Source organism: Hypanus sabinus, chromosome 11 (assembly GCF_030144855.1).
Source record: "Hypanus sabinus isolate sHypSab1 chromosome 11, sHypSab1.hap1, whole genome shotgun sequence".
Classification (NCBI taxonomy): domain Eukaryota; kingdom Metazoa; phylum Chordata; class Chondrichthyes; order Myliobatiformes; family Dasyatidae; genus Hypanus; species Hypanus sabinus.
In genome coordinates this window covers 12,775,283-12,799,107 of record NC_082716.1, presented here as the reverse complement: position 1 = coordinate 12,799,107, position 23,825 = coordinate 12,775,283, and the positions used below count along the sequence as shown (strand labels likewise).

Genomic DNA, 23,825 nt, shown 5'->3' with positions numbered 1-23,825 from the left:
CCATGAAGGAATGGCAGAGTAAATTCAATGGGCTGAATGGCCTAATTTCCTCCCATGTCTTATGATCCCATGATTGATATCTTCTGACACTATGAGCACCAGACTGTTTTAAATCACCAATTTGTTGGAGGAACTCAGTCCTGATAACAGGCTTTGACCTGAAACATTAACAATTCCTTTCTTCCCACATTTTTTATATCAAGATAAATTTTATAATAAAAAATTACAAGAATAAACTACACAATGCTTTTTCATTTTTACATTCATAGACAATGCATTAAGTAGAGTTCTAAGACCACTCCTTAAAACCGAGAGGACTGTGTTACTCATGTGGGTCTCTGGGGCGGTATACTATTACAATAACTGAGGGTCTTCCTCACCCAACCTGGCTCCTCCCTGTCCAGCAGGAAAAGAACATTATACTGTGATCCTCCCTCACTGAGCCCTTGCACTGGCTTCAGTGTGTTCCTCAGCATGTACTCCTGCAGCCAGGAATGCAACAGTCAGCAGCATTTCCTTAAGGACATCTCAATGTGCAGGCAGACCAAAGGGCATATTTTACTGAGCTGATGATCTTCCAGCAGCACTTGACATCCATCTCAGTGTGTCTCTGGGAACAGCCCATAGATATTCTGGCACACAACTGCATGGGATGAACCATGAATCAGGCCCTTGCATCTTTCCTCACATCCTCTTCTCATCCATGCTGCTCAACTCTCCACCATATTGCTTGTTGCTCCAGATTCCAGCATCTGCAGTCTAATGCCTCCAGACTATTTTAAATGTAGTGGCCAATTTACTGCACGTACATTTGCAACTCCAGATGCAGCAGAGAATGTCGGTGGAGTGTTAACAGCTCATCCAATGATTATTGCAATCTGCTCATATTTCCAACCATTACTCACTCCCACTTTTTGGCTTGCCCTTCTCCTTCAAAGGATGCTAAGTCAAAAGAAACTACCTTTGTTGAACAATATCTTTCTCTCATCTGGTTTGACCTATCACCTGCCAGATTATGCTCCTTCCTCTCCCCCTACCCCCACTTTCTAATTCTGGCTTCTTCCCCCTTCCTTTCCAGTTGACCCGAAGCATGGATGCTGCCTGACCTGTAGAGTTCCTTCAGCATTTTGGATTTCCAGCATCTACAGAATCTTTTATGTTTATCTTCTTTACCCAGCTGTGATACGTTCCAAAATTATCTACTTCACATAACAGAACTAAAAGCAAGAATGACAACTGTAAGGAAACTTACCAATTTTTGTGCCATATTTCTGCCATTAGTTTCTGGTAACTTTTTGACAGTGCTGGTTTCTTGTCGGTCTGCACCAAGCCTCCACACTCAAGGAAAAACAAAGTTAAGGGTGGGCTGGGGAAGAAATAATAAATGAAAGGTGATGTTGTATAAAATTGACCTTCAGAAGGAAAGCCCTAATACCTGTTGTTGTTGAGTGTCATTGAGTCATCGTCGACTCATGGCGACCCTACAGACAGTGTAGTCGTCCATAGGGTTTTCATGGCAAGATACAGAAGTAGATTGCCAGGCCTTTCTTCTGCAAATACCTAGACTTCCCAAATACCATCTCCTTTATCATGCAAAGCAGTCTGCACTTAAGTCTGCACTTAAGTGCCACTTGGCATCTGCCAATGCTTCCATTCCTGAGAGCAAATTTCCAGGCACCTATTATTCTTGCACCACACACCTTTAGAATATCCCGTCTCACGTTAAAGCTCTGTCCCCTGGTGTTTCTACTCTGAGGAAAAGATTCTGACAGGCTAGCTGATCAATACCAACATAATTTTATAAACTTCTATCAGGTGCCCTTTCAGTCTCTGATCCTCCAGAAAATAAAACATCTTTGATCCCCATTCCAAGTATATGGAATGTTACAGCACAAAACAGGCTTTTCGGCCCATGATGTTGTGCAGACCCTTTAGCTTTATTCTAAGATCAATCTAATCATATAACATAGAATAGTGCAGCACATTACTGGCCCTTCGGCCCACAATGTTGTGCCGACCCTCAAACCCTGCCTCCCATATAACCCCCCACCTTAAATTCCTCCATATCCCTGTCTAGTAGTCTCTTAAACTTCACTAGTGTATCTGCCTCCACCACTGACTCAGGCAGTGCACTCCATGCACCAACCACTCTCTGAGTAAAAAACCTTACTCTAATATCCCCCTTGAACTTCCCTCCCCTTACCTTAAAGCCATGTCCTCTTGTACTGAGCAGTGGTGTCCTGGGTAAGCAGCGCTGGCTATCCACTCTATCTGTTCCTCTTAATACCTTGTACACCTCTATCATGTCTCCTCTCATCCTCCTTCTCTCCAAAGAGTTAAGCCCTAGCTCCCTTAATCTCTGATCATAATCCACACTCTCTAAACCAGGCAGTATCTTGGTAAATCTCCTCTGTACCCTTTCCAATGCTTCTTCATCCTTCCTATAGTGAGACGACCAGAACTGGACATAGTACTCCAAGTGTGGTCTAACCAGAGTTTTATAGAGCTACATCATTACCTCGCGACTGTTAAACTCTATCCCCCGACTTATGAAAGCCTACACCCCATAAGCTTTAACTACCCTATCTACCTGTGAGGCAACTTTCAGGGATCTGTGGACACATACCCCCAGACCCCTCTGCTCCTCCACACTACCAAGTATCCTGCCATTTACTTTGTACTCTGCCTTGGAGTTTGTCCTTCCAAAGTAATCCTTCCCTCCTACATAGCCCTTCATTTTCTGTCATGTATATGCCTATCTAAGACTTCTTAAATGCCCCTAATGTGTCTGCCTCAACCACCACACCTGGCAGGGTGTTCCATGCACCCACCACTCTGTGTTAAAAAAAACCTACCTCTGACATTCAATCACCTTAAAATTATGCTTCGTATTAGCCATTTCCACCCTGGGAAAAAGTCTCTGGATATATTATAACCCGTGTACACTACATCACTATTCTTTTCACTCTGTTTGCATGGCATATTCAATTTTATATTTATATAAAATATAAATGTAATTTATATCTCATTCTCCTTCACTCCTATCTTGTTCAACCTATCTTCATAAGACATGCCCTCGAGTCCTGGTAAATCTCCTTTGCACCCTACGTAGATATAACATTGTTACTCCTTTAATGAGGCTGTATCAAAACTTACAGGAATTTGTTACTAAACACCAGTGGTGAGAGCAGATTCAGGACAAAGGCTTAAACAGTTCAAGGAGGCCAAACACCTTCTCAGAGTATCCAAAAGTAAAACACACCCTTCACTAGTAACATAATGGAAATGGCACTGTTTTGCTAAATACATTTCCCAAGAAACTATACAATTAACAGTACAAAGCTTAAAAAGAAAAAAAAAAATCAGTTGGAGTTCCTCCAGCATTTTGTGTGTTTTTCAGCATCTGCAGATGTTTTTGTGTTTGAGAAAATTTAAGTATTACTTGAAGGTGGAACTGCAACTTAGAAGCGTTTTTAACTTCCCCATCATCCTCTGAATATGCTGACTTTGAGCCATATGATTGCTTTTCAGGATGAAGGATGAAGCCCATGAAGTTTCAAGCCCAGCTGTGAAAGGAGGAGAGTTGGGTACCAGGCTAGCAACCTCATCCTGCAAAAATCCAGAGCTACAGAAGCGGCAAGTGAAGTTCCAAAGACTTCATCCCTGGGAAAGGAAGAGTTTTCACCTAGAAGACACGTGAAGTCATGTGGCGAAAGCAGGTGCCACAGGGCCAATCAAGCTTCTTTCGGCCCAGGACAGAAAACTCTGGTGAACTACTCCTGGCAACCTATGCCCCAGTAGGGGCGATAGACTTAAGAAGAAGATGATGATGATGGAATAAGCAGAAATATTCACCGAAAGGGGAAAATGACAATTCAGCCTAACCCTATTCTCACTGGAATTTCAGACAGCATTCTCAGGCACCCCAATCCAGAGCAGCGCTACTTGGTAGGCTAGAAGAAATGAAATCAAAATGCTCTCTCCCTTGAAGCAGCTACCATTGAAATGAACTTGCTCAGAACAGATTGGGAACTGAGGTCAATTTTCTCTGTCCCAGTGAGACACAGGTTTTAACCAGAGCAACATTGAAAGTGATTTAAATGAGAAAAATACGATAAGAAACACTGAATTAAATTCAAATAACAAGATAGATTATTAACCCAAGGAAAAGGATTATGCATGAAATGTATTAACAGCTCTTCAGAGCTGAAGCATACCAGTTTGAAAGAGCCTGAAGAGCAGCATTCATATAGCAAGTGTTTCCGATGTTTTTCAAACCAGTGAGACCTGGAGAAACAATACAAGTTTAAAATCCACACCTCTTGAAATACAGCACACATCCACATGAATAGAAATGGAAGCTGGTGATCACTTCAGCCTGTCTCACTTCAATATGTGCTTTATATTTTTTAAAACAATTGCTTTAACTTTCCCCAGAGGAGTATTAACAGTTAAATAAAAAATCAGCCACTTTGAACATCAGACCTCTTGACTTGATATCATCGTATTCAGCTTCTGCATCTAGATAAGTTCCCATTATTGTCTTGCGATCCTTTGTTGACTGCTCAGGAGACAGGTCCTGGAATACAAATACACAGAAAAGTATGAGCAAAGTCACGCACAACTTGGACACAACTTGCATGCGTCCATTACAAGATGCACACAGGAACGTAAACCGCTATTACTTCAGCATTTCCATCCATTAACAAAGAACAGAGAACACTACAACACAGAACAGGCCCTCTGGCCCTCGATGTTGTGCTGGACATTTAAGCAACTTTATAAAACTCTAGTTAGGCCACATCTGAAGTATTGCATACAGTCTGGTTCTAGGCTTCGGAGAGGGTGCAGAGGTGGTTTACCAGGATATTGCCTGGACTAGAGGGCATGTAGTTTAATGAGAGGATGGACAAACTTGGGTTGTCTTCGCTGGAGCAATGAAGGCTGAGAGGAGATTTGATAGAAGTTTATAAGATTATGAAAGGCATAGATAGAGTAGACAGGCAATATATTTTTCCAAGGGCTAAAATGTCTAATGCCAGAGGGATTTAAGGTGAGAGGGGATAATTTCAAAAGAAATATGAGGAGCAAGTTTTTGACACTGAAATGGTTGGTGCCTCAAATGGGGTGGTGGCAGAGGCAGAAACATTAGGGATTAAGAAGAGACGTTTAGAATGTGAGGAAAATGGAGGGATATGGACATTCCGTAGATAGGAGGGGTTTTGATTTACTTTTTAGCTGGTTTGGCACAACATTGTGGGCCAAAGGGTCTGTTCCTATGCTGTACTGTTCTATGTTCTACATTCTAAGACCAATTCAACCCTTCCCTCCTACATAGCATTCCATTTTTCTACCACCCATAAGCCCATTAAAGAATTTCTTAAATGCCCCTAATCACTTATCAGCCTCTACCAGCAGCCTGAAAGGGTGTTCCACAACCCCCACCGCCACTCACAGTGTAAAGAAAACTTATCTCTGACATTCCCTGCCTACACTTTCCTCCAAACACCTTAAAATTATGCCCCTGGGAAAAAGTCTCTGGCTGCCTCCCCAATCTGCCTCTTATCATCTTCTTCACCTCTCATCTCCTATGCTCCAAGAGAGAAGCTCTTGCTCATTCGACCTTTCTAATTAGACATACTTTCTGATCTAGACAGCATCCTAATAAATTTTCTCTGCACCCTTCCTAAAGGTTCCACATTCTCCAATAATGAAGCGACCAGAACTGAACACAAAATTTCAAATGTGGCTGAAGCAGGGTTTTATAGCACTGCAACATTATCTTATGATTATTGAACTCAATTCCCCTGACTATTGAAAGCCAAGGTGTCATATGCCATATTCTTTAGCATTTATCAGAGATCTTACTTAAAGGATTTTTAAGTTTTAATACCCCCTTTTACCTTAAATGGGAAAACTATATTTTCTACACTTTAGAAAATATATTAGTTTCAGCAATATTAATAGAATTTTTAGAACCACTTCACCAACCTACTAAAAAAGGATCTTGGATGTCAACAACACTGGGTGTTGATCATGAAGTGTCTGAACCACAATGCTTTAATCAGCTTTACACTTGAATCTGTAACTAAGGGCATGACCTAACACCAAGGAGCAATCATCCCACTTGCAAACTCAAAAGGCTCATCAAGAAGGGTGTGCCCACCACTTCCCAGTCCAACTTACACTCAGTGGCCACTTTGTTAGATACACCTGTACAATGATGCAAATACCTAATCAGCCAATTATCTGGCAGCAACTCAACATGAAGTTCTGTTGATGTTCAGACCAAACACCAGAATGGGGAAGAAACGTACATGAAATGACTTTGACCATGGAATGATGGTGCCAGATAGTATGGTTGAGTATCTTAGAAACTGCTGATCTCCTGGGATTTTCATGCACAACAGCCTCTAGAGTTTACAGAGAATGGTGCAGAAAAGAAAAGAAAAATCTGTGAACGGAAGCTCTGTGTTTGAAAACACCTTGTTCATGAGAGAGGTCAGAGGAGAGTGACAAGACTGGTTCAAGCTGACAGGAAGGTGAAAGTAACTATTAATAACTATGTGCTGCTACAGTGGTGTGCAGAAGAGCATCCCTGAACTCACAACATGTTAAACCTTTAAGTGGATGGGCTACAGCAGCAGAAGACTATTAACGTACACTCAGTGGCCGCTTTGTTCGGTTCACGAAGTACCAAACAACATGCCCACTGAGTGTGCGTGAAACTCCAACACAACACTGTGGGCTGTCAATGTTCTCTGCACAGCATGAAACTCAGTTGCATCTCATTAACACCACCTTCTCAGAACACTGAGTGGCAGATCCTGAACCACACCATTCACATACAGAAAACAAGTAGAATGTTGCTATAATAGCCAGTATTGAATGAAAAGCTTTCCCTTCTTTACCTCATAATATTTATTGGTCAATGACTTTATTGGTGTAGGACAAACATGCTTCAAGAGCTGTAGACATTTGGGGTGGCACTCTAGCTTTACTGGGCCAGATCCCTGGGTTCAATTCCTGCCACTGTCTGTTTCATGTGAGTTTCCTCCCACATTCCAAACATCTTTGGGTTAAGTAGGTTAATTGGTCACATGGGTGTAATTGGACAGCACGGGCTCATGGGATGGAAGGGCCTGTTACTGCACAGTATCCCTAAATTTAAAAAATCTACTTCATTAAGTTCTTCTAATGTCCACTAATGCTGAATTGGTTTATTATTGTTACATTTACTGAGATACACTGGAAAGTTTTGCTTGCAAATGATCCATACAGATAATTCCATCCATACACTGAGGTGGTACAGAAGCAAAGTCAGTCCTGTCAAGCTGGTCAGATGAAGTCCACATGCCTACCTGGTTTTCAGGAACATGAAGTATTCTCCCATTTTGCACTGGCGGGGGTCCAAGCTTCCGATCTAGAAAGACTTCTTTGCCACATGCGTAACACCAGACTCGCAAGGTGGTGAGGTTTACAGTGAGATTGTGCATGGTTTCCTACAAAAAACAGGAGCAGTGAGTTTCAACGCAGCTTTTAATTTGAATAAGTTAAAATTCTGTACAAATGCTGAAATCCAATGTAGTCCTTTAAGCTGTCTCAGCAAGCAAAAACCAGTGGGCAATCATTTGGTCTAGCAGGGGTTCCCAACCTGGGGTCAACAGACCCCTTATTTAATAATTTTGGTTCATGGCATAAAACAGGTTGGGAACCCCTGGTCTACAGGAAGCCCATGCACAGTGAATCTGCGCCTCCAAATGAGAAGTTCTCGTTTCTCCAGTTTATAAACCTACCAACACTACCTCACTATTTTGCTCTCTTTTTGCGGATTTTTAAAAAAAAATAAGTTTCTTACTGGAACTTATAATAATTTTAATGTATTGCACTCCGTTGCTGCCACAAAAACAAACAACAAATTTCATAAGTATCAGTGAAAATAAACATGATTCTGATTAAGGGTGCAAATCTACTTCCGCCTATTTCTGGTCCCCTGAACTTGCACTGCCCATTTAAGTCAGGTATACAAATCTCCCACAGTGAGGCTATGTTTTACTTGCCCCAAAACAGAACCCTGGCTTCCCAAAACTAATGCATGGATAAGTTTCACAGAGCAGGGACACTTGCACAGACAGAATTGAGTAGTTTGATGCTAAAAGGAACAGTAACATTACTCTATGTTGTTGTGCTGAATATTGTGAACATACTGTATTAGCACAGGAATGTGTGGTGACACTTGTGGGCAGCCCGCAGCACACCCTTACATTATGTTGGTTGTGAACACAAAAGGCGTATTTCAGTGTATATTTCTATATACACATAAGTAAACTCGAATCTTGTTTAATTTACTGGACTTGTTCGCACAGCATAAAACTACAAGCATAACACATGATTTAATTTGAATTTGGCTAACTAAATCACTTTGGATTTCTTCCCCTTCCCATAGAAAACACTAATCACATCAATATGACCACAGACCTACCAGTTTATTGCAAATTCCCACCTGGTTTACTAATATCCTCAACTGAAAGAAATCTGCCTCCCTCACTCTACCAGGCCTAGAGGGAACTCCAGAACCATCAATGCGGTTAACTGCCTGCAATGGTGTGTGTGGGGGGGGGGGGGGGGGGAAGGGGAGAGAAGAAATGCTGGGAGTATGAGATATAAAACTTAACATTTACTGAAAATATTAAAAAAGAAAAAAAGAAATGAATTCTGGAAATACTAAATAGATCTGGTAATCTTTCTCTCCCTATTGATTCTCAGTTAATGTTACATGAGGATAACCTTAGATTAGAACAGACACAAACAGAAACAGCTGGTTACCTGAAACTGTTAAATCCAATATTACTTCCTGAACAGAAAATGAAAAAGAACCTGTATACCCCTAAAATATTACTCACTTTTTCTCCTCTCCAGAAAACAAAGGTGTTACCGTATTTCCTGAGCTTACGTTGACCAAAGACAGTTTTGAGTGGGAATGAGATACAAAATTAATGAAATGCAATTGAAAGCTCAGTCACCACTGTGAACTGAATTGAGATGTGTTGTAAGGTGGTTAACCAATCACCTTGAGACTGCTCCAAATTTGTCCATATAAGCTCCAAAGGAGTGCCCCACTTCCTGTTGATGTCTTCAACAATGAGTTCAAAAATTTCAAATAACCAGCCACCCTTATCAATGGCCAGTTCCAGTGCATCCTGTATAATATTAGCTAACTTTTTTCTCTACAGAGATGCTAACCAACCTGCTTCCAGCATTCTCTTTGTTTCATATTTCTCACAACTGTTGTGTTCTGCAAATTATTACATCCATTGCTCTCTACACTTCCCATTCAATTCCCTCCATTTACACACCTCCAAAAACATCAGTTTTGATTAGTATATATTCATCATCCTCTCATGGCATGCATGGCATCCACAGGTGCCACATGACCTGCTTTTCTCTAAAATTTTCCACTTTCATTTTAAACCAGATGGGATCTCCCTATGTGGCAAGTTTTCACAATTCAATAAACCTACCACAGAATACACATAAAATTGCAATAGCTCCCAGAAGTTTAACAATTAAGAAGATGTGTTATAAAACCACATTTTTCAACATAACTTTGCAAGTGCCTTTGATAAATGGATTATTCTTCACACAAAATGCTGGCAGATCTCAGTTGGTCAGTCTTGATAAAGGCTCAAAATGTGAATTGTTTATTTTTCTCCATAAATGCTGTCTGACCAGCTGAGTTTCACCAGCAATTTGTGTGTTACTCTGGATTTCCAGCATTGGCAGAATCTCCTGTGTTTATTCTTTACAATTTGGTTTACCTGCCCTCCTCAGTGAGTGAAAAACTGACATGGCACTATTTGAAGAACAGTAAAGTCCTTCCTGCTGATTTAGGCAGTATTTATCCGTCACCAATATTTCTTAAGAGACATTATCTAGTCATTTGTCACCACTGCTTTCAAAAGTTTATTGATAACAAACCATGTACCATACTGCTATATTCCAGCAACAGCTTCACAAGTTGCAATTTTGTTTGTGACAATTTTTTAATTGTAAAAAGCTGCTGCTTGAATGCAAGACTCCTTTTGCTAAAGTTCCACACCTACCTGGGAATGGAGCGTGCTGTGATCGGAATGGGATTCTCCACATCCAACGTAGGGACAGCCATTCTGTTTGCAAGGGAGCAAAGCCAAGAAGTCAGAGGGTGGAGAGATTTTAATGCAATGAATCTTTAGCACAAACCATACATCACCTTACCTCCAAGCATGCCCAGAGGTTTGGGCCTCCAACTTTGCAGTCTTGACAAGTGCCCTACCCAGAATAAAAACATCATACTGTTATTACATCAGAAAAAGGGAAGTAAATCCCAATTCTTTGTGCTAAAGATCAATCATCTCATGATTGATTTGACTTTCCATTTATAGTGGTGTATGTCATGTATATCTTGAAACTGTTCCTAACAATTTTCTCCTTTGTTCATTGTTGCTACCATATTCTATCTTTGGCCTTAAAAATAGGGAACTTTTTTTCCATCTTACAGCCTTTTCAAAAACAAGATGGCAATGAGGGAGGACTGGAATGGGAAAATGGAATGATAACTTGTTTACAACTTCCTGATTCAAATCATCCTTTACTATTGTTGATCATGAAACACAGCACAGTAGACTCTTCAACCCACAATGTTGTGCTTGAACATGAAACACAGCACAGTACTGATCTTTCAGCCCACTATGTTGTGTCAACCTTTTAACTTACTCCAAAATTTAATCTATCACTCCCCCACTCCAACATCACCCTCCATTTTTCTTTCATGCACGTGCCTGAAAGGATCTAAGAATCTCTTGAAAGTCTCTCATTCATCTGCCTCTCCCATGACTCTTGGCAACATATCCCACACATCTACCACACAAAAAAATAGCTATCTCTGACATATTCCCCAAACATGCCACCTTCTACAAGCTATTTCCACCCTGGGGAAAAAAGACTCTGGCTGTCCACTATCATATCCTCTTAAAATCTTGTACACGAGACTTCCGGTAAGATGGAGATTGTTTAGCTGCTCCGAACTTTTGCTCTGTCATTCTCCCTATCTTTGCACTATATGTCTCCATTCTTAAACCTTAGTTAGGTATTTTATTAGGTCTCTTTTACTTGCCTGCGAACACATCTATCTTATAATGTCTACCAAAAGTACTAAAACCGGGAAAAAGGAAACTTCAACGGCTTTGCCGGCTGACATTCTCGCTGCTTTGGAACAGCATCGACAAGATATTTTAAAGGAATTTAGAACTTCTTTCAACCAGCTGGATGTCAAATTGGATCGGATCAACGCTAGAGTGGACAAACATGCTGAACATTTATCTCGCATTGACTCGACTTCTGAAGATTTAAAACGCCGTGTTCAATATCTTGAAACTCTCTGCTCCAGCCTAGAGGAGAAGAATTGTAAACTTTTTTCCAAACTGGTGGATCTTGAAAACTGGAGCAGACGTTGCAATCTACGAATTCTAGGTTTGCCAGAGGCCACCGAACAGGGCTCTCCTGTGAAATTTTTTCCCGATTTTCTCTCTGAGATTTTTGGGAAAGAATTTCTTCCGAATCCACCTGAGCTTGAAAGGGCACACAGGATCTACGTTCCCCGTGCAATTCTGGGTTCCTGCCCACGGCCGGTAATGTTGTGCTTTCATCAATACCAGGTGAAAAACCGTTTGATTATGGAGGCACGCCGCCGAGGTACTTTTGCTTTTCAAAATACAGTCATTCGTTTTGTGGAGGATTTTGCCCCCCAGGTTCTGAAGATGCATGCTGAGTTTAAAGGTGTAATGAAAGTGCTTTTTGATCGCGGATTCAGACCCTCTCTTCGAGACCCAGCCGATCTCCGAATTACGCTTACTACTGGAGAATATAAGTGGTTTAAATCAGTGAAGGAGGCTGAGGCATTTGTTGGAAGTCTTCCGGTCATACCGTCTCCTTCGGAACCCGGTCTGACTTTCTAAAATGGTGGATAAGTACCTCTCGTAGTAAAGCTATTTCTTCCGGACTCAGACTTTACTTGAATAATTCAGACATTATCTATTGAAATTCTAAGGGCTATAGACAATCTCTCCCTGGACTTGGTGCGTTTTTTCTAAATAGATAATCTGAGTTTAATGTTTCCCTGCAAAAGTTTAGATTGTACTTGTGTAATCTATTTTATTCTTGTATAACTTTATCTATAGAGTTCTACAATTGACTCTAACTTGTTTTGGAGGTTTGGAGTTTTTATTGAAGGCCTCCCTGTTGGTTGATTCACAGTTTAAGTTTTGCTTTTTTTTTCTGTAAATGGTTGATAAGTACTCTCCTCGAATCTATAATTTCCCCCTTTTCTCCCTCCTTTTTTTTCTTTTAATCTTCTATAATTTTTCGCGGGTAGGTTAGTTTTGGTTTTCTTCTGATTTTCTTTGTATTAAGTTTTATACTTCTGTTGAAGTTGTTCCTATTTGTAATTATGTTTTCTAGTGCATAAACTAGTTACCATTTGCTATAGTATTTATACGGAACTGTTGTTAATGACACAGAACTGGAAGTCATATTTGGATTAATTTTTTTGGTAGAGCTAGCTGCTTTTTTTGGTAGCCGTCTAGTTTTGGGTTGCGAGAGTGGGGTGGATTCTCCAGTTCTAACACTGTTTCTTTTGCTTTCCTTTGTTACTCAGGACATGTTTATGTTTTGATTCTATGAATCTATGTTTACATTTTTGCTCCCAGACTGGTATTGTACTGCTTGACTTTTTATATGCCTGCTGCCTTCTATGCATTAACAATTGATAATGGTTAATACACTTAAATTTGTGAGCTGGAATGTAAAGGGATTGAATCACCCTGTTAAAAGAAGGAAGGTCTTCTCATATATTAAACAACTCAAAGCTGACATTGCTTTCCTTCAAGAAATTCATATTCGTTGTTTTGATAACTCCCAGCTTTTGTCAAAGTGGGCGGGTCAGCATTTTCATTCATCCTTTGTCCCCAAAGCTTGGTGGGGGGGGGGGGGTCTCCATCCTTATTAACTCAAATATTCCTTGTGAACTCCATAATAAGATATCTGATACAAAATGGCCGTTTTATTATTGTTTCTGGTAAACTATATAATACTAAAGTTGTACTAGCAAACCTGTGTGCCCCCAATTTTGATGATGTTAATTTTTTTGAACGTTTTTTCTCCTCTCTACCAGACTTAAACTCATACTCTCTTATACTGGGTGGTGATTTCAATTGTTGGTTAGATCCTAATTTGGATCGATCGTCCTCTGTTACTAGACCACCTACTAAATCTGCCTTTGCTATTCAATCGTTTCTCTCTAATTATGGTATCTCTGATATATGGCGTTTCCTTCATCCTCCTGAGAGAGATTATTCTTTTTTTTCACATGTTCACCATATCTTTACTAGAATTGACTACTTCTTACTCGATAATCAACTCATTCCATTTGTCTCTTTTTGTGATTATCAGAGTATACTGATTTCTGACCATGCCCCAATTACTCTGTCTTTAAATTTTCCTGGTCTCCCTCAGAGGAATAAACACTGGCGGTTTGATTCAACTTTATTATCGGATGATGATTTTCTAAAATTTATTAAGGATCAGATAACCTTTTATTTTAACACCAATACATCACCTGAAGTGTCATCCCAGATTGTCTGGGATGCCATGAAAGCATATTTGAGGGGTCAAATAATCTCCTATACAGCAAATCTTAATAGAAAGTCATGTGCAGATCGATTAGACCTCATTAATCAGATTAAAGAATTGGATCAACTGTATGCTCAAACTAAGAATCCTGAACTATACAAGAAGCGTGTAGAACTTCAAACTAAATTTAATCTTCTGTCTACTCAACCTGTCGAACGCCAACCTCTTGAAAGTAAGAGCTGCTTTTATATTCATGGTGACAAATCTGGTAAATTTCTAGCCAATCAGCTGAGGCGTTCCAAAGCCAAACAACATATTACAAAGATCCGGAAGGAGAATGGAGACTTTACATCGGATCACTTATAAATTAATGATGCATTTAAAAATTTCTATTCTTGACTTTATTCCTCTGAATCTTTGAATGACAATAACTCTGTTGAACATTTTTTAAATAATCTGAATATTCCTTCACTTTCATCTGATTTTAAAGCCTAACTTAATGTGCCTATATCATCAGAAGAAATATCTTTTGCAATTTCTGCATTGTTCTCAGGGAAATCTCCTGGACCTGATGGGTTCCCCGTAGAATTTTATAAATCATTCTCTTCACTTCTTTCTCCTCAGTTATTCTCAGTATTATCTGACTCGTTTAATTACGGCAAATTGCCACCCTCTTTCAATGAGGCATCTATTATACTTTTATTAAAAAAGGGTAAAGACCCAACAGAGTGTTCCTCGTATAAGCCGATTTCTTTGCTTAATGTTGATGTTAAAATCTTGGCCAAAGTTTTGGCTTATAGATTAGAAACTGTTATTCCCTCTATTACTTCTGATGATCAAACTGGTTTTATTAAAAACCGTCTTCCTTTTTTTAACATTCGGCGTTTATTTAACATTTTATATTCACCTCCAACTGGGATTCCTGAATGTGTTATTTCCCTCGATGCGGAGAAGGCATTTAATTGTATAGAGTGGAACTACCTTTTTGCAGTTTTAGAAAAATTTGACTTCAAAGCTTTATCTCTTGGATCAAATTGCTGTATATGTGTCCTACTGCCTCTGTTTTAACTAATTTTCAGAAATCCCAGTTATTTAACCTCAAATGTGGCACCCGTCAGGGATGCCCTTTAAGTCCCTTTCTCTTTGATTTGGCTATAGAACCTTTGGCGATAGCATTTCGAAATTGTCCTGAATTGACCGGGATTTGGAGAGGGGGTGTTGAGCATAAAGTTTCTCTTTATGCTGATGACTTATTACTTTTTCTTTCAAATCCGTCTACATCCTTACCTCCAATGTTTTCACTTCTTGACCAGTTTAGCCAGTTCTCCGGCTATAAACTTAATTTACTTAAGAGCAAACTTTTCCCAATTAATAAAGAAGCACAAGAATTAACATTTCGTGATCTCCCTTTTAAAGTAGTTCATAATCAATTTACTTATCTTGGGATTACAGTCACAAGGAAGTTTAAGGATCTCTTTCGTGAAAATTTTGCCAATCTTTCATATACTATAAAACAGAGTCTGTTACAATGGTCACCTCTATCTATGTCTTTGGTAGGTTGTATTAATGTTGTTAAAATGTATGTTCTCCCTAAACTTTTATATTTATTTCAATCAATCCCAATTTTTATTCCTAAATCTTTTGATTCCTTAGACTCTATTATTTTGTCATATCTGTGGAAGAATAAGCGCTCTAGAATTAATAAAGTTTATCTCCAAAAATCTAAAAAAGAGGGTGGCCTGGCTTTGCCTAACTTTCGTTTATATTATTGGGCAGCCAATATACGTTGTGCTACCTTTTGGTCTTTTTTCCATGGCCAACCCAAGTGCCCTAATTGGGTGGCAATGGAGTTGAGCTCCACTAAAGAATTATCTATCTCTACACTTCTTGGCTCTGTACTCCCTAGTGGTTTGTCCAGATTAATAGTTAATCCTCTTGTTAGACACACTTTGCGTATATGGGCTCAGTTTAGGAAATTTTATGGTTTCCATGGTTTTTCCGTTTCTAGCCCTATCTTACATAAGCACCTTTTTTTACCTACTACGTATGACTCAGCATTCCATGATTGGTATAGGAAGGCCATTAGACATTTTGAAGATCTTTTTATTGATAATCGCTTCGCTTCTTTTCAACAGCTCTCTGCTAAGTTCAATCTACCCAATGTTCATTTTTTTAGATATCTCCAAATTAGACACTTTATTATTCCTTTAATTCCTAACTTCCCTGAAATGCCTGAGAAAAATGATACGGACTTATTTCTTTCCATTAATCCACTAGGTAAAGGTTTAATATCATTTATTCGAGATAAATTAGCAGCCTTACGACGTGCCCCTGTGGATAAAATTAAAATGGCATGGGAGCATGATTTAAATACCTCCTTATCTGATGAGACTTGGGACTCGATTCTCAAATCGGTTAATTCAACCTCTCTTTGTGCTCGCCATTGCCTTTTACAGTTTAAGATTGTTCATAGAGCCCATATGTCTAAATCTAAATTATCTCGATTTTACCCTAACATTAGTCCGCTTTGTGATAAATGCAAAAGGAGCAAGGCCTCTCTCATTCATATGTACTGGTTTTGTCCTAGCTTGGAGAAATTTTGGAAAGATGTCTTCATAAGGCTATCATATATTCTGAATCACCACCTAGAACCTAACCTTTTAATTGCTTTGTTCGGTTTCTGGGGTGAGACAGATTTACTTCTGAGTTCGACTAAGTGTCGAATATTATCTTTTGCCTCTCTCCTGGCTAGACGTTTAATCCTCTTTAGATGGAGAGATGTTGCCCCGCCCACGCAAGCTCAATGGCTTAATGATATTATGTCCTGCTTAGGCCTTGAAAAAATTCATTATTCAGTTCTTAATTCGGATTTAAAGTTCCATAAGGACTGGGGACCTTTTATGAGTACTTTCATAAGCTTCCTCTTAACTAAGGTTTTTTTTTCGGTCCCTTGCTTTCAGCTCCTTTTTTTTTGGTAGTAGGCATTAATATCTTCTGTTGCTAAGTGTATTTACAGCTTTGGGGGTTTGATTGTCCTGATTTATATTCTCCATATTGTGTTGTGGTTGGTCTGGAGTTTTTTTTGTGTTGCGGGGCTTGGGGAGGATACTAATTTTACATGTCTTCAATTTGGGTGCTTTCTCAATTATCTTTCTTTGTTTCATATTGTTATTGTATGTTTATTTTTGCACTGTATCAGTGTTCTTCATTTTGATCTGGGTTTTTTTTATCTGTAGCTATGTAGAAAATGTATAAAAAAACTAATAAAAATAAATAAATAAAATCTTGTACACCTCTTATCAAGTCACCTCTCACCCTTCTTTGCTCCCAGAACTTTGCTTACATGAGACATATTAAGACACAAAGACATATTGATGATTCTGGAACTGCAAAATCACTGAGCCATGAACTGTCATGATGATAGCTTTAAGAAAGTGATTACTACAGAAACATCTTGCTGAAGATAAACTACTAAATCCATATTTGTTTCATTGACCACTCACACCACCAAGTCGGAAAGAGTGCACAGAAGATTTACATGTCTGGATGCAAGGGATTAATTTACAAAGAGAGGTCAAGCAGGTTGGGACGATCTTACATAGAAGCATAAAATCATGAGGGACATAGATAAGGTCAATGTGCAAAGTCTTTTTCCTGGGATTCAGGAAATCAAGAACTAGAGAGTTTAGGTTTAAGGTGACTGGGGAAGACATTTAATAGGCACCTGAAGGGCAACTTTTTCACCCAGAGGGAGGCTAGTATATGGAACAAACTCCCAGAGGGAGTGTACATTAACAGTATTAAAAGGCACTTGGACAGGTTCATGGATAGGAAAGGTTTACAGGGATGTGTAAACCCAGGCAGATGGGACTGGCTTAGATGGGAATCTTGGTCAGCACTGACCAGTTAGGCTGAAGGGCCCACTTCCATATTGCATGACTGCTGTAAAATGTAGAGTTATGTCAAATACAGTTCAATTTGTAATTCCCAATCTTCAAGTCTCACTCACTGATTTGAACATAAGATCCAAGCAAATATTTATTGCACTAAGGGCGGAAGATACCCTGCCAGAGGAACCATCTTATACACAAGTTGTCAAACCAAGGAAGGCCTTATTCAACCTACTGGGTGCAATAAATTATAAGAATGTCCCAATCAACTTTTAGCTTTCCTCTAACAGCTCTAATACACATTAACAGAAGCCTTAGGTCTGACACCACCAGGTCAACAAACAGTTGACCCTTCAACCATTCAGTTTCTGAACCAATTGGCAAAATTTACACACAGTTTAGCAACTCTATGACCTCCCTGCACTAAAATGCACTTTATTTTTCTTCTAATTGTGTTCTTTCCTGTAACAGTTGTGTATAATTTACAGATATGTTTAACTTATGTTTTTCTTGTGACCGCTGCATTTATGATGCTTTGTGCCTGTGATGCTGCTGCAAGTAAGCTTTTCATTGCACCTGTGCAGACAGCCACTTGTGTATTTGACTGATGTTATCCGGTTATGATCATGGCTGTTTTATAGGAATCTGCAGTGTAATATTTGGCCACTCTATTTCTAACATTACAAAAGGCACACTGCAAATGTGCTTCATTTGTTGAGAAGCATTTTGGAATGCGAAAGGTCCCACATCAGTGCAACTTCCTCCTTATTATAGATGTGATCATTTATTCTATATCAGGAAATTAATAACAAGCTTCAAGTTCAAGTTTAACTGTCATTCAACAATGCACATGAATACAACAAAACAAAAAGCATTCCATGAGGCCAAGTTGCAAAACACAGTACCAAAAGTCACACCCGTCACATATTGTTACGATAGCAGAAAAGCATAGGCACAAAAAAAAGGTGACTTACATGAGACTTTTCAATCAGTTCATCTTTTGTCACTTCACCCACTGATTCCAAGTGAACACAATCACTGAGATGTGACATCTTCACAGCAATAGCTTACTGTAACCCTTTTCGATGCAGCACTGCCTATACAACAGTGAGAACAGCTGCAGGTGAGGGGCTCTGAGTTATTTTGAGAAACATGCAGTTACCTTCTGCAAAATAATAACAATCCAAATGAATCAGATCTTCTCAAGCCTGAAATAATTGCTCATTACTTACAACCAACCCACTTAACAGTGAAAGACTACCTTCTGGAGTTTAGGAAAAGATTAAGAACATTTCACCTATATTCCTACAAACTTCAGAACTTCACAACTTAGCCAATTAAATACCATTTATATATTTTTTCAAAATGTCATACTAAGACCACTAAGGCGGGTTATAATTTCAGCTTGCACTTGAAGCTGTTCCAATTTTGATTAACACTTTGGTATTAGAATGAAGCAGAAACAAAACAATACTAAAAATGCATTTGAATCATCTTTCTTCACCACTGACAACTGTATGCAAAATTAGTGTAGTGAAAGGAGGTAGAGCTAATGATCAAGGGATAGTTTTCTGCGACTGTTAGCCTGTGAACGGTGGAGTGCTGCAGTGATTGTACAGGTACCCTTATTATATGTTATATAGATTAATGATCCAGATGTGAATGTAGACATGGGAATTGATGAAGCTGTTGAAAGCAACATGGATGGCACAGTAGCATAGAGCTAGCATAATGCTATTACAACGCCAGCAATGTGGGTTCAATTCCCACCACCGTCTGTCAGGAGTTTGTACAGTTTCTCTGTGACCACATGGGTTTCCTCTGACTGCTTCAGTTTCTTCGCATCTTCCAAAGATGTACGGGATCATAGACTAATTGGTCCCTCTCTACTGACTGTTATGCTGCTTGCGCTTAGGGCAGCAATGAAGGTCCTCCATCTCCGGCAGTATTCAGGGCTTCCTTCATTGTGTCAGAGGTTCAGTTTTCACTACTGTCAGTCACGTAAATCCCGGATCGAGACTTAGGAATACCATCACACTCAGATGTCGAAGGATTCTTCATTGCTGTTTCCTAACAGTTTTGTTTTAACAGTCAGGGTCATTAACTTTGAGCTGAACCCCTGAACCTGGCGGACTGGTGGACCATTCTTAGTCTGTTCTCTACCATTTGAGCTGTTTGGCATGGTGACCCGACCAAGAGCCAAAGCATAAAGCCCTAACTCTTGCCAGCACAGCTCACTGGGTCTTTGAGGCACAAAGGCCTCCAAATCACAACAAAGTTGTGGTCCTCCTGAAGGAGTTTAATTGGTCACAAGGCTGTAATTAGGTAACTCAATCTTGTGGGCTGGAAGAGCCTGTTACTGTGCTGTATCTCTAAATAAAAAATAATATTTATAAACTGGTAAGGTAGCCAAAACAATAGCAGGAGGAATTAAATTATGAAAAATGCAAGGTGGTGCATTTTGGGAGGACTGATAAAATTTGGCTATACAGAATAAATTGTAGGACCCTGAGAAGAACTGAGGCGTTGGTGTACATGTCTATCAATCCACGAAAGCAACAGCACATACAGACATGTTGGTTTAAAAAAAGCATACAAGTTAATGATTAACTATATAGAACTTTAGGACTTCAAACAGTATAGTACCTTTGGCTCATGATTAGCTGGAAGAACTTTGTAACCAGAAGCTGACTGAACTCTGGAATGAGCTGTCTGATAGATGATGTTGATAGGTACTAACAACATTTAAGTATGTCCATGAGCACACATAATGTATAGGATGGAAGACTACATGCAATATAGCATTAGTATCGATAGATACTTGCATAGCATAGATGCATTCTATGGTATTTCTTTGTTCTATTGTGAATGCATGCCGGAAAATGAATCTCAGGGTAGTATATGGTAACATATATTAACAGTGGATTCCGGTTCATCAGGGCAGCTGCTTATTTGGGACTACTCTTAAAGAGAAAAAAGCAATCAAGAAAATAGCCAGGATTTCCTTCATTTATTTGGGACACTATGCCATTTAATTGGGACAGGAGACTGTTGCCAGTTTCTAACTAGTGTCAGTCACATGTACTTGTGTAACCGTTAGACACTACATCATGTTTAGACTGAATAGCTTTTAAATAGTGTCAGTTGCCTGTGTTTGTATTCAAAATGCAGTGATTTTTGTTACTGATATTGGTGAGAAATAGACAGTAAGACAATTCAGAACAGTTTTATTCACTGTGGTTTCAAGCATTCAGGTTCGGAGATGTAAGAAACAGCCATGAGTGAAAATGAAACAAATTCACATTAACAAGTTAGGAACTACAAAGAATTTGAAGGTGTCAACAATCATCTTGAATGTTATAATGAAAATTAAGATTTGGAGCATGCAATCTTTGAAAGCATTGTATGAAGGCAGTCCATTATCTGCACTGATTTTGTTCCTTTTCAGATCATCAACAGAACATGGCAGCAGACACTGGAAGAATTCCTCTGTTGACAATTATTAGGAACTAATACAGTTTTATAGTATTGCAGTATTAATTGTAGTGCTCTAATTTGATTTGTATTTCATTTAAATACATAATTTGTTACTCAGTTAAACAGTAGTTTGTCTTTTTTTTTACCTTTGACCTTTTAAAACTATTTTCATTAAACTTCAACTAATTGGGGCAGCCACTTAACTAGGCCAAAAATATAGTGGTCCTGATGCATCGCAATTAACTGGAATCCACTGTACTTTGATACTAAATTTACTTTGAATGGGCACAGAAACAATGGGCTTGTTTTCATGCTGTATAAGGAAGCATTCTACTTAGACACAATGAAGCTGAGGAGCTTACCAAGTCCTGGAAAGGTGGTGGTCCTGGTGCGAGAAAGGAGGCAAGCCGCAGTCGATCAAGGGTATAAAGACCAACACAGAGACTGAAGGAATATTGCTTTGAAGAAATGAAAACAGAAAACTGTCAAACATCAAAAGCCGAAGGAATGCATTAAAATGAATCTACCAACACCTTATTTTACTTAGCCTTAGCTTCCCCTATGATGTGACGTTTGGAGGTTTAACTCCAACACTAGAGGACTGTGCAACCTCAATAGGCTCTTCAGGATGAATTTTCCAGAATCAGAATCAGGTTTATTATCAATGACATCTGTTGTGAAAACTGTTGTTTTGCAGTAGCAGAACAGTTCAATAATTACTAGATGTTACAACACCTGCAATGAAAACTTCACCAAAGTTTTAAACCATCTGTCAGTGAGATGGAAACAACAGAAAGTTGTAAATTTAAACCAGTGAAATTGTATCACAGTCAGATGCATGATGGCCTGCTATGGAAACACTAATGTCCAAGAATAGAAAAGGCAACAGAAAGTGGAGGATACAGCCCAGAGCATCAGAGGAAAAGCCTCCCCCACCACTGAGCACATCCACAAGGAATGCTGGCACAAGAAAGCAGCATCCATGATCAAGGACCACCACCACCCAAGGCCATGCTCTTTTCATCAGGAAGGAGGTACAGAAGTCTTAGATCCCACACCTCCAGCTTGAGGAACGGGCGTTACCGTTCAGTCATCAGAATCCTGAACCAGTGTGGGTAACTTTACTTATCTCAACTCTGAGATGATTCCACTACCTGGGAACTCATTGTCAAGAATTCTACAACTTATGTTCTCAGTATTATTTATTTATTAGTAGCAACAGTTTTTTTTTTATATTTGCACAGTCTGTCTTCTTTTGCACTTTGGTTGTTTGTCAGTCTTTGTGTGTCGTTTTCATTGATTCTATTGTATTGCTTTGGTTCTACTGTGAATGCCCACAAGAAAATGAATCTCAGGGTAGTATATGATGACATAGACATCGATAATATTTTTACTTTGAACTTTATATTAAAAGCAGCAAGATGACTTGCATTAAAAGCAGCAAGGAACTTCTTTCGCGAAATCTAATACTTCCGAAATACTCTGCTGTTACAACTTTTCTCAACCTATTTCTTTTCATCAACATCCTGAATAAATAAATGCAAAGTTACCCTTCAAGTTTATTGCCTTGGTATACGTAAATGCCAATGAAAATCAGATTTTTGCAGCAGCGGTGGTACCACACATTACGAACATGCCCAACTCAAGTTAACAGAAACATAACCTAACAGAAATTAATAAATGCCCTCTTCTCATTACTGCCAGAGAAGAGGTGAGACTGGAGCCTGAAAACACATTTTAAGAACAGCCGCCATCTGAATGGACAATGAACTACCTCACTATTTTTATTCCTATTTTTTGTTCTCTTTTCGCACTACTTATTTATTGTTAATATATTTTATTGTAATTTATAGCTTTTCCTTTATTATGTATTGCAATGTACTATTGCTGTAAAACAATAAATATCACAACATATGCCAGTGATATTAAACCTGATTTTGATATACCTTACACAAGCTCAAAATAATGATACGAATTCAAGATGAGAGAAACAAAATATAGTAGAAATATAGATACAAAACTAAGTACTAATTTATATTATAAAGTAAGATACAAAGAACAGGGTGTTGCTGTAAAGATGTCACACCTTCTACTTTCTTAGCTGACAATATTCCTCAACTTACACCAGCAATGACCAATTAGCATGTCAGCTATTAACTTCTGTCTTAAGGACCTAACACATTAGAGATGAACACTTGGCTAAATGCAGTAATTGTACTTCAAAGGCAGCAGTACTGAGAACTACACAGCACAGGAACAGGCCCTTTAGCCCAAAGTATTGTGCCAAGTTAATTCGACTAGTAACCAAAACTGTAACTAAACTCATCTCTCCTGCCTGCACATGGGTCCATACCTTTCCATTCTCTACACATTCATATTCCTTTCTAAGAGACACTTAAACGCCTTTGTCAGATTTGGAATTGGAATATTGTGAGACATAGGAGCAGAATTAGGTCATCTGGCCGATCTAGTCTGCTCTACCAATTCCATCATGGCTGATTTATTATCCCTTTCAACCCCATTCTCCTGCCTCTCCTTCCCACCCCCAAAAAAACCTTTGATGCTCTAACTAATCAAGAACCTATCAATCTCTGCTTTAAATACACCCAATGACTTGGCTTTCATACCCATCCGTTACAATGAATTCCATAGATTCACCCCCATGTGGCTAAAGAAATTCCACCTCTTCTCTGTTCTAAAGGGACTTCCTTGTATTCTGAGGCTGCGCCCCCCCAAATTGCTCCAAGTGCAGTCTGACCAATGCCTTAAAAAACCTCAGATTATTAAATTCTA

At 39.1% G+C, this 23,825-nt stretch overlaps 1 protein-coding gene across 7 annotated transcripts in view; it reads right to left on the bottom strand.

Moving 5' to 3' along the window:
- usp33 (ubiquitin specific peptidase 33) overlaps positions 1 to 23,825 on the bottom strand; it is a 126,549-nt gene that overhangs the window by 90,731 nt on the left and 11,993 nt on the right. For 4 of the 7 annotated variants that reach the window (XM_059983795.1, XM_059983793.1, XM_059983798.1 and 1 more), the window contains exons 2-9: positions 21,395 to 21,490; positions 18,530 to 18,652; positions 10,255 to 10,308; positions 10,104 to 10,166; positions 7,362 to 7,502; positions 4,486 to 4,579; positions 4,218 to 4,287; positions 1,253 to 1,366 (exon numbers count right to left, since the gene is read on the bottom strand). In XM_059983795.1, coding sequence (XP_059839778.1) covers positions 1,253 to 1,366; positions 4,218 to 4,287; positions 4,486 to 4,579; positions 7,362 to 7,502; positions 10,104 to 10,166; positions 10,255 to 10,308; positions 18,530 to 18,607 — 614 coding nt within the window. In that variant the 5' untranslated portion in view covers positions 18,608 to 18,652; positions 21,395 to 21,490. Of the gene's footprint in view, positions 1 to 1,252; positions 1,367 to 4,217; positions 4,288 to 4,485; positions 4,580 to 7,361; positions 7,503 to 10,103; positions 10,167 to 10,254; positions 10,309 to 18,529; positions 18,721 to 21,394; positions 21,491 to 23,825 lie in introns of all 7 variants that reach the window. The other 3 variants (XM_059983797.1, XM_059983794.1, XM_059983796.1) reach the window with 2 other exon arrangements.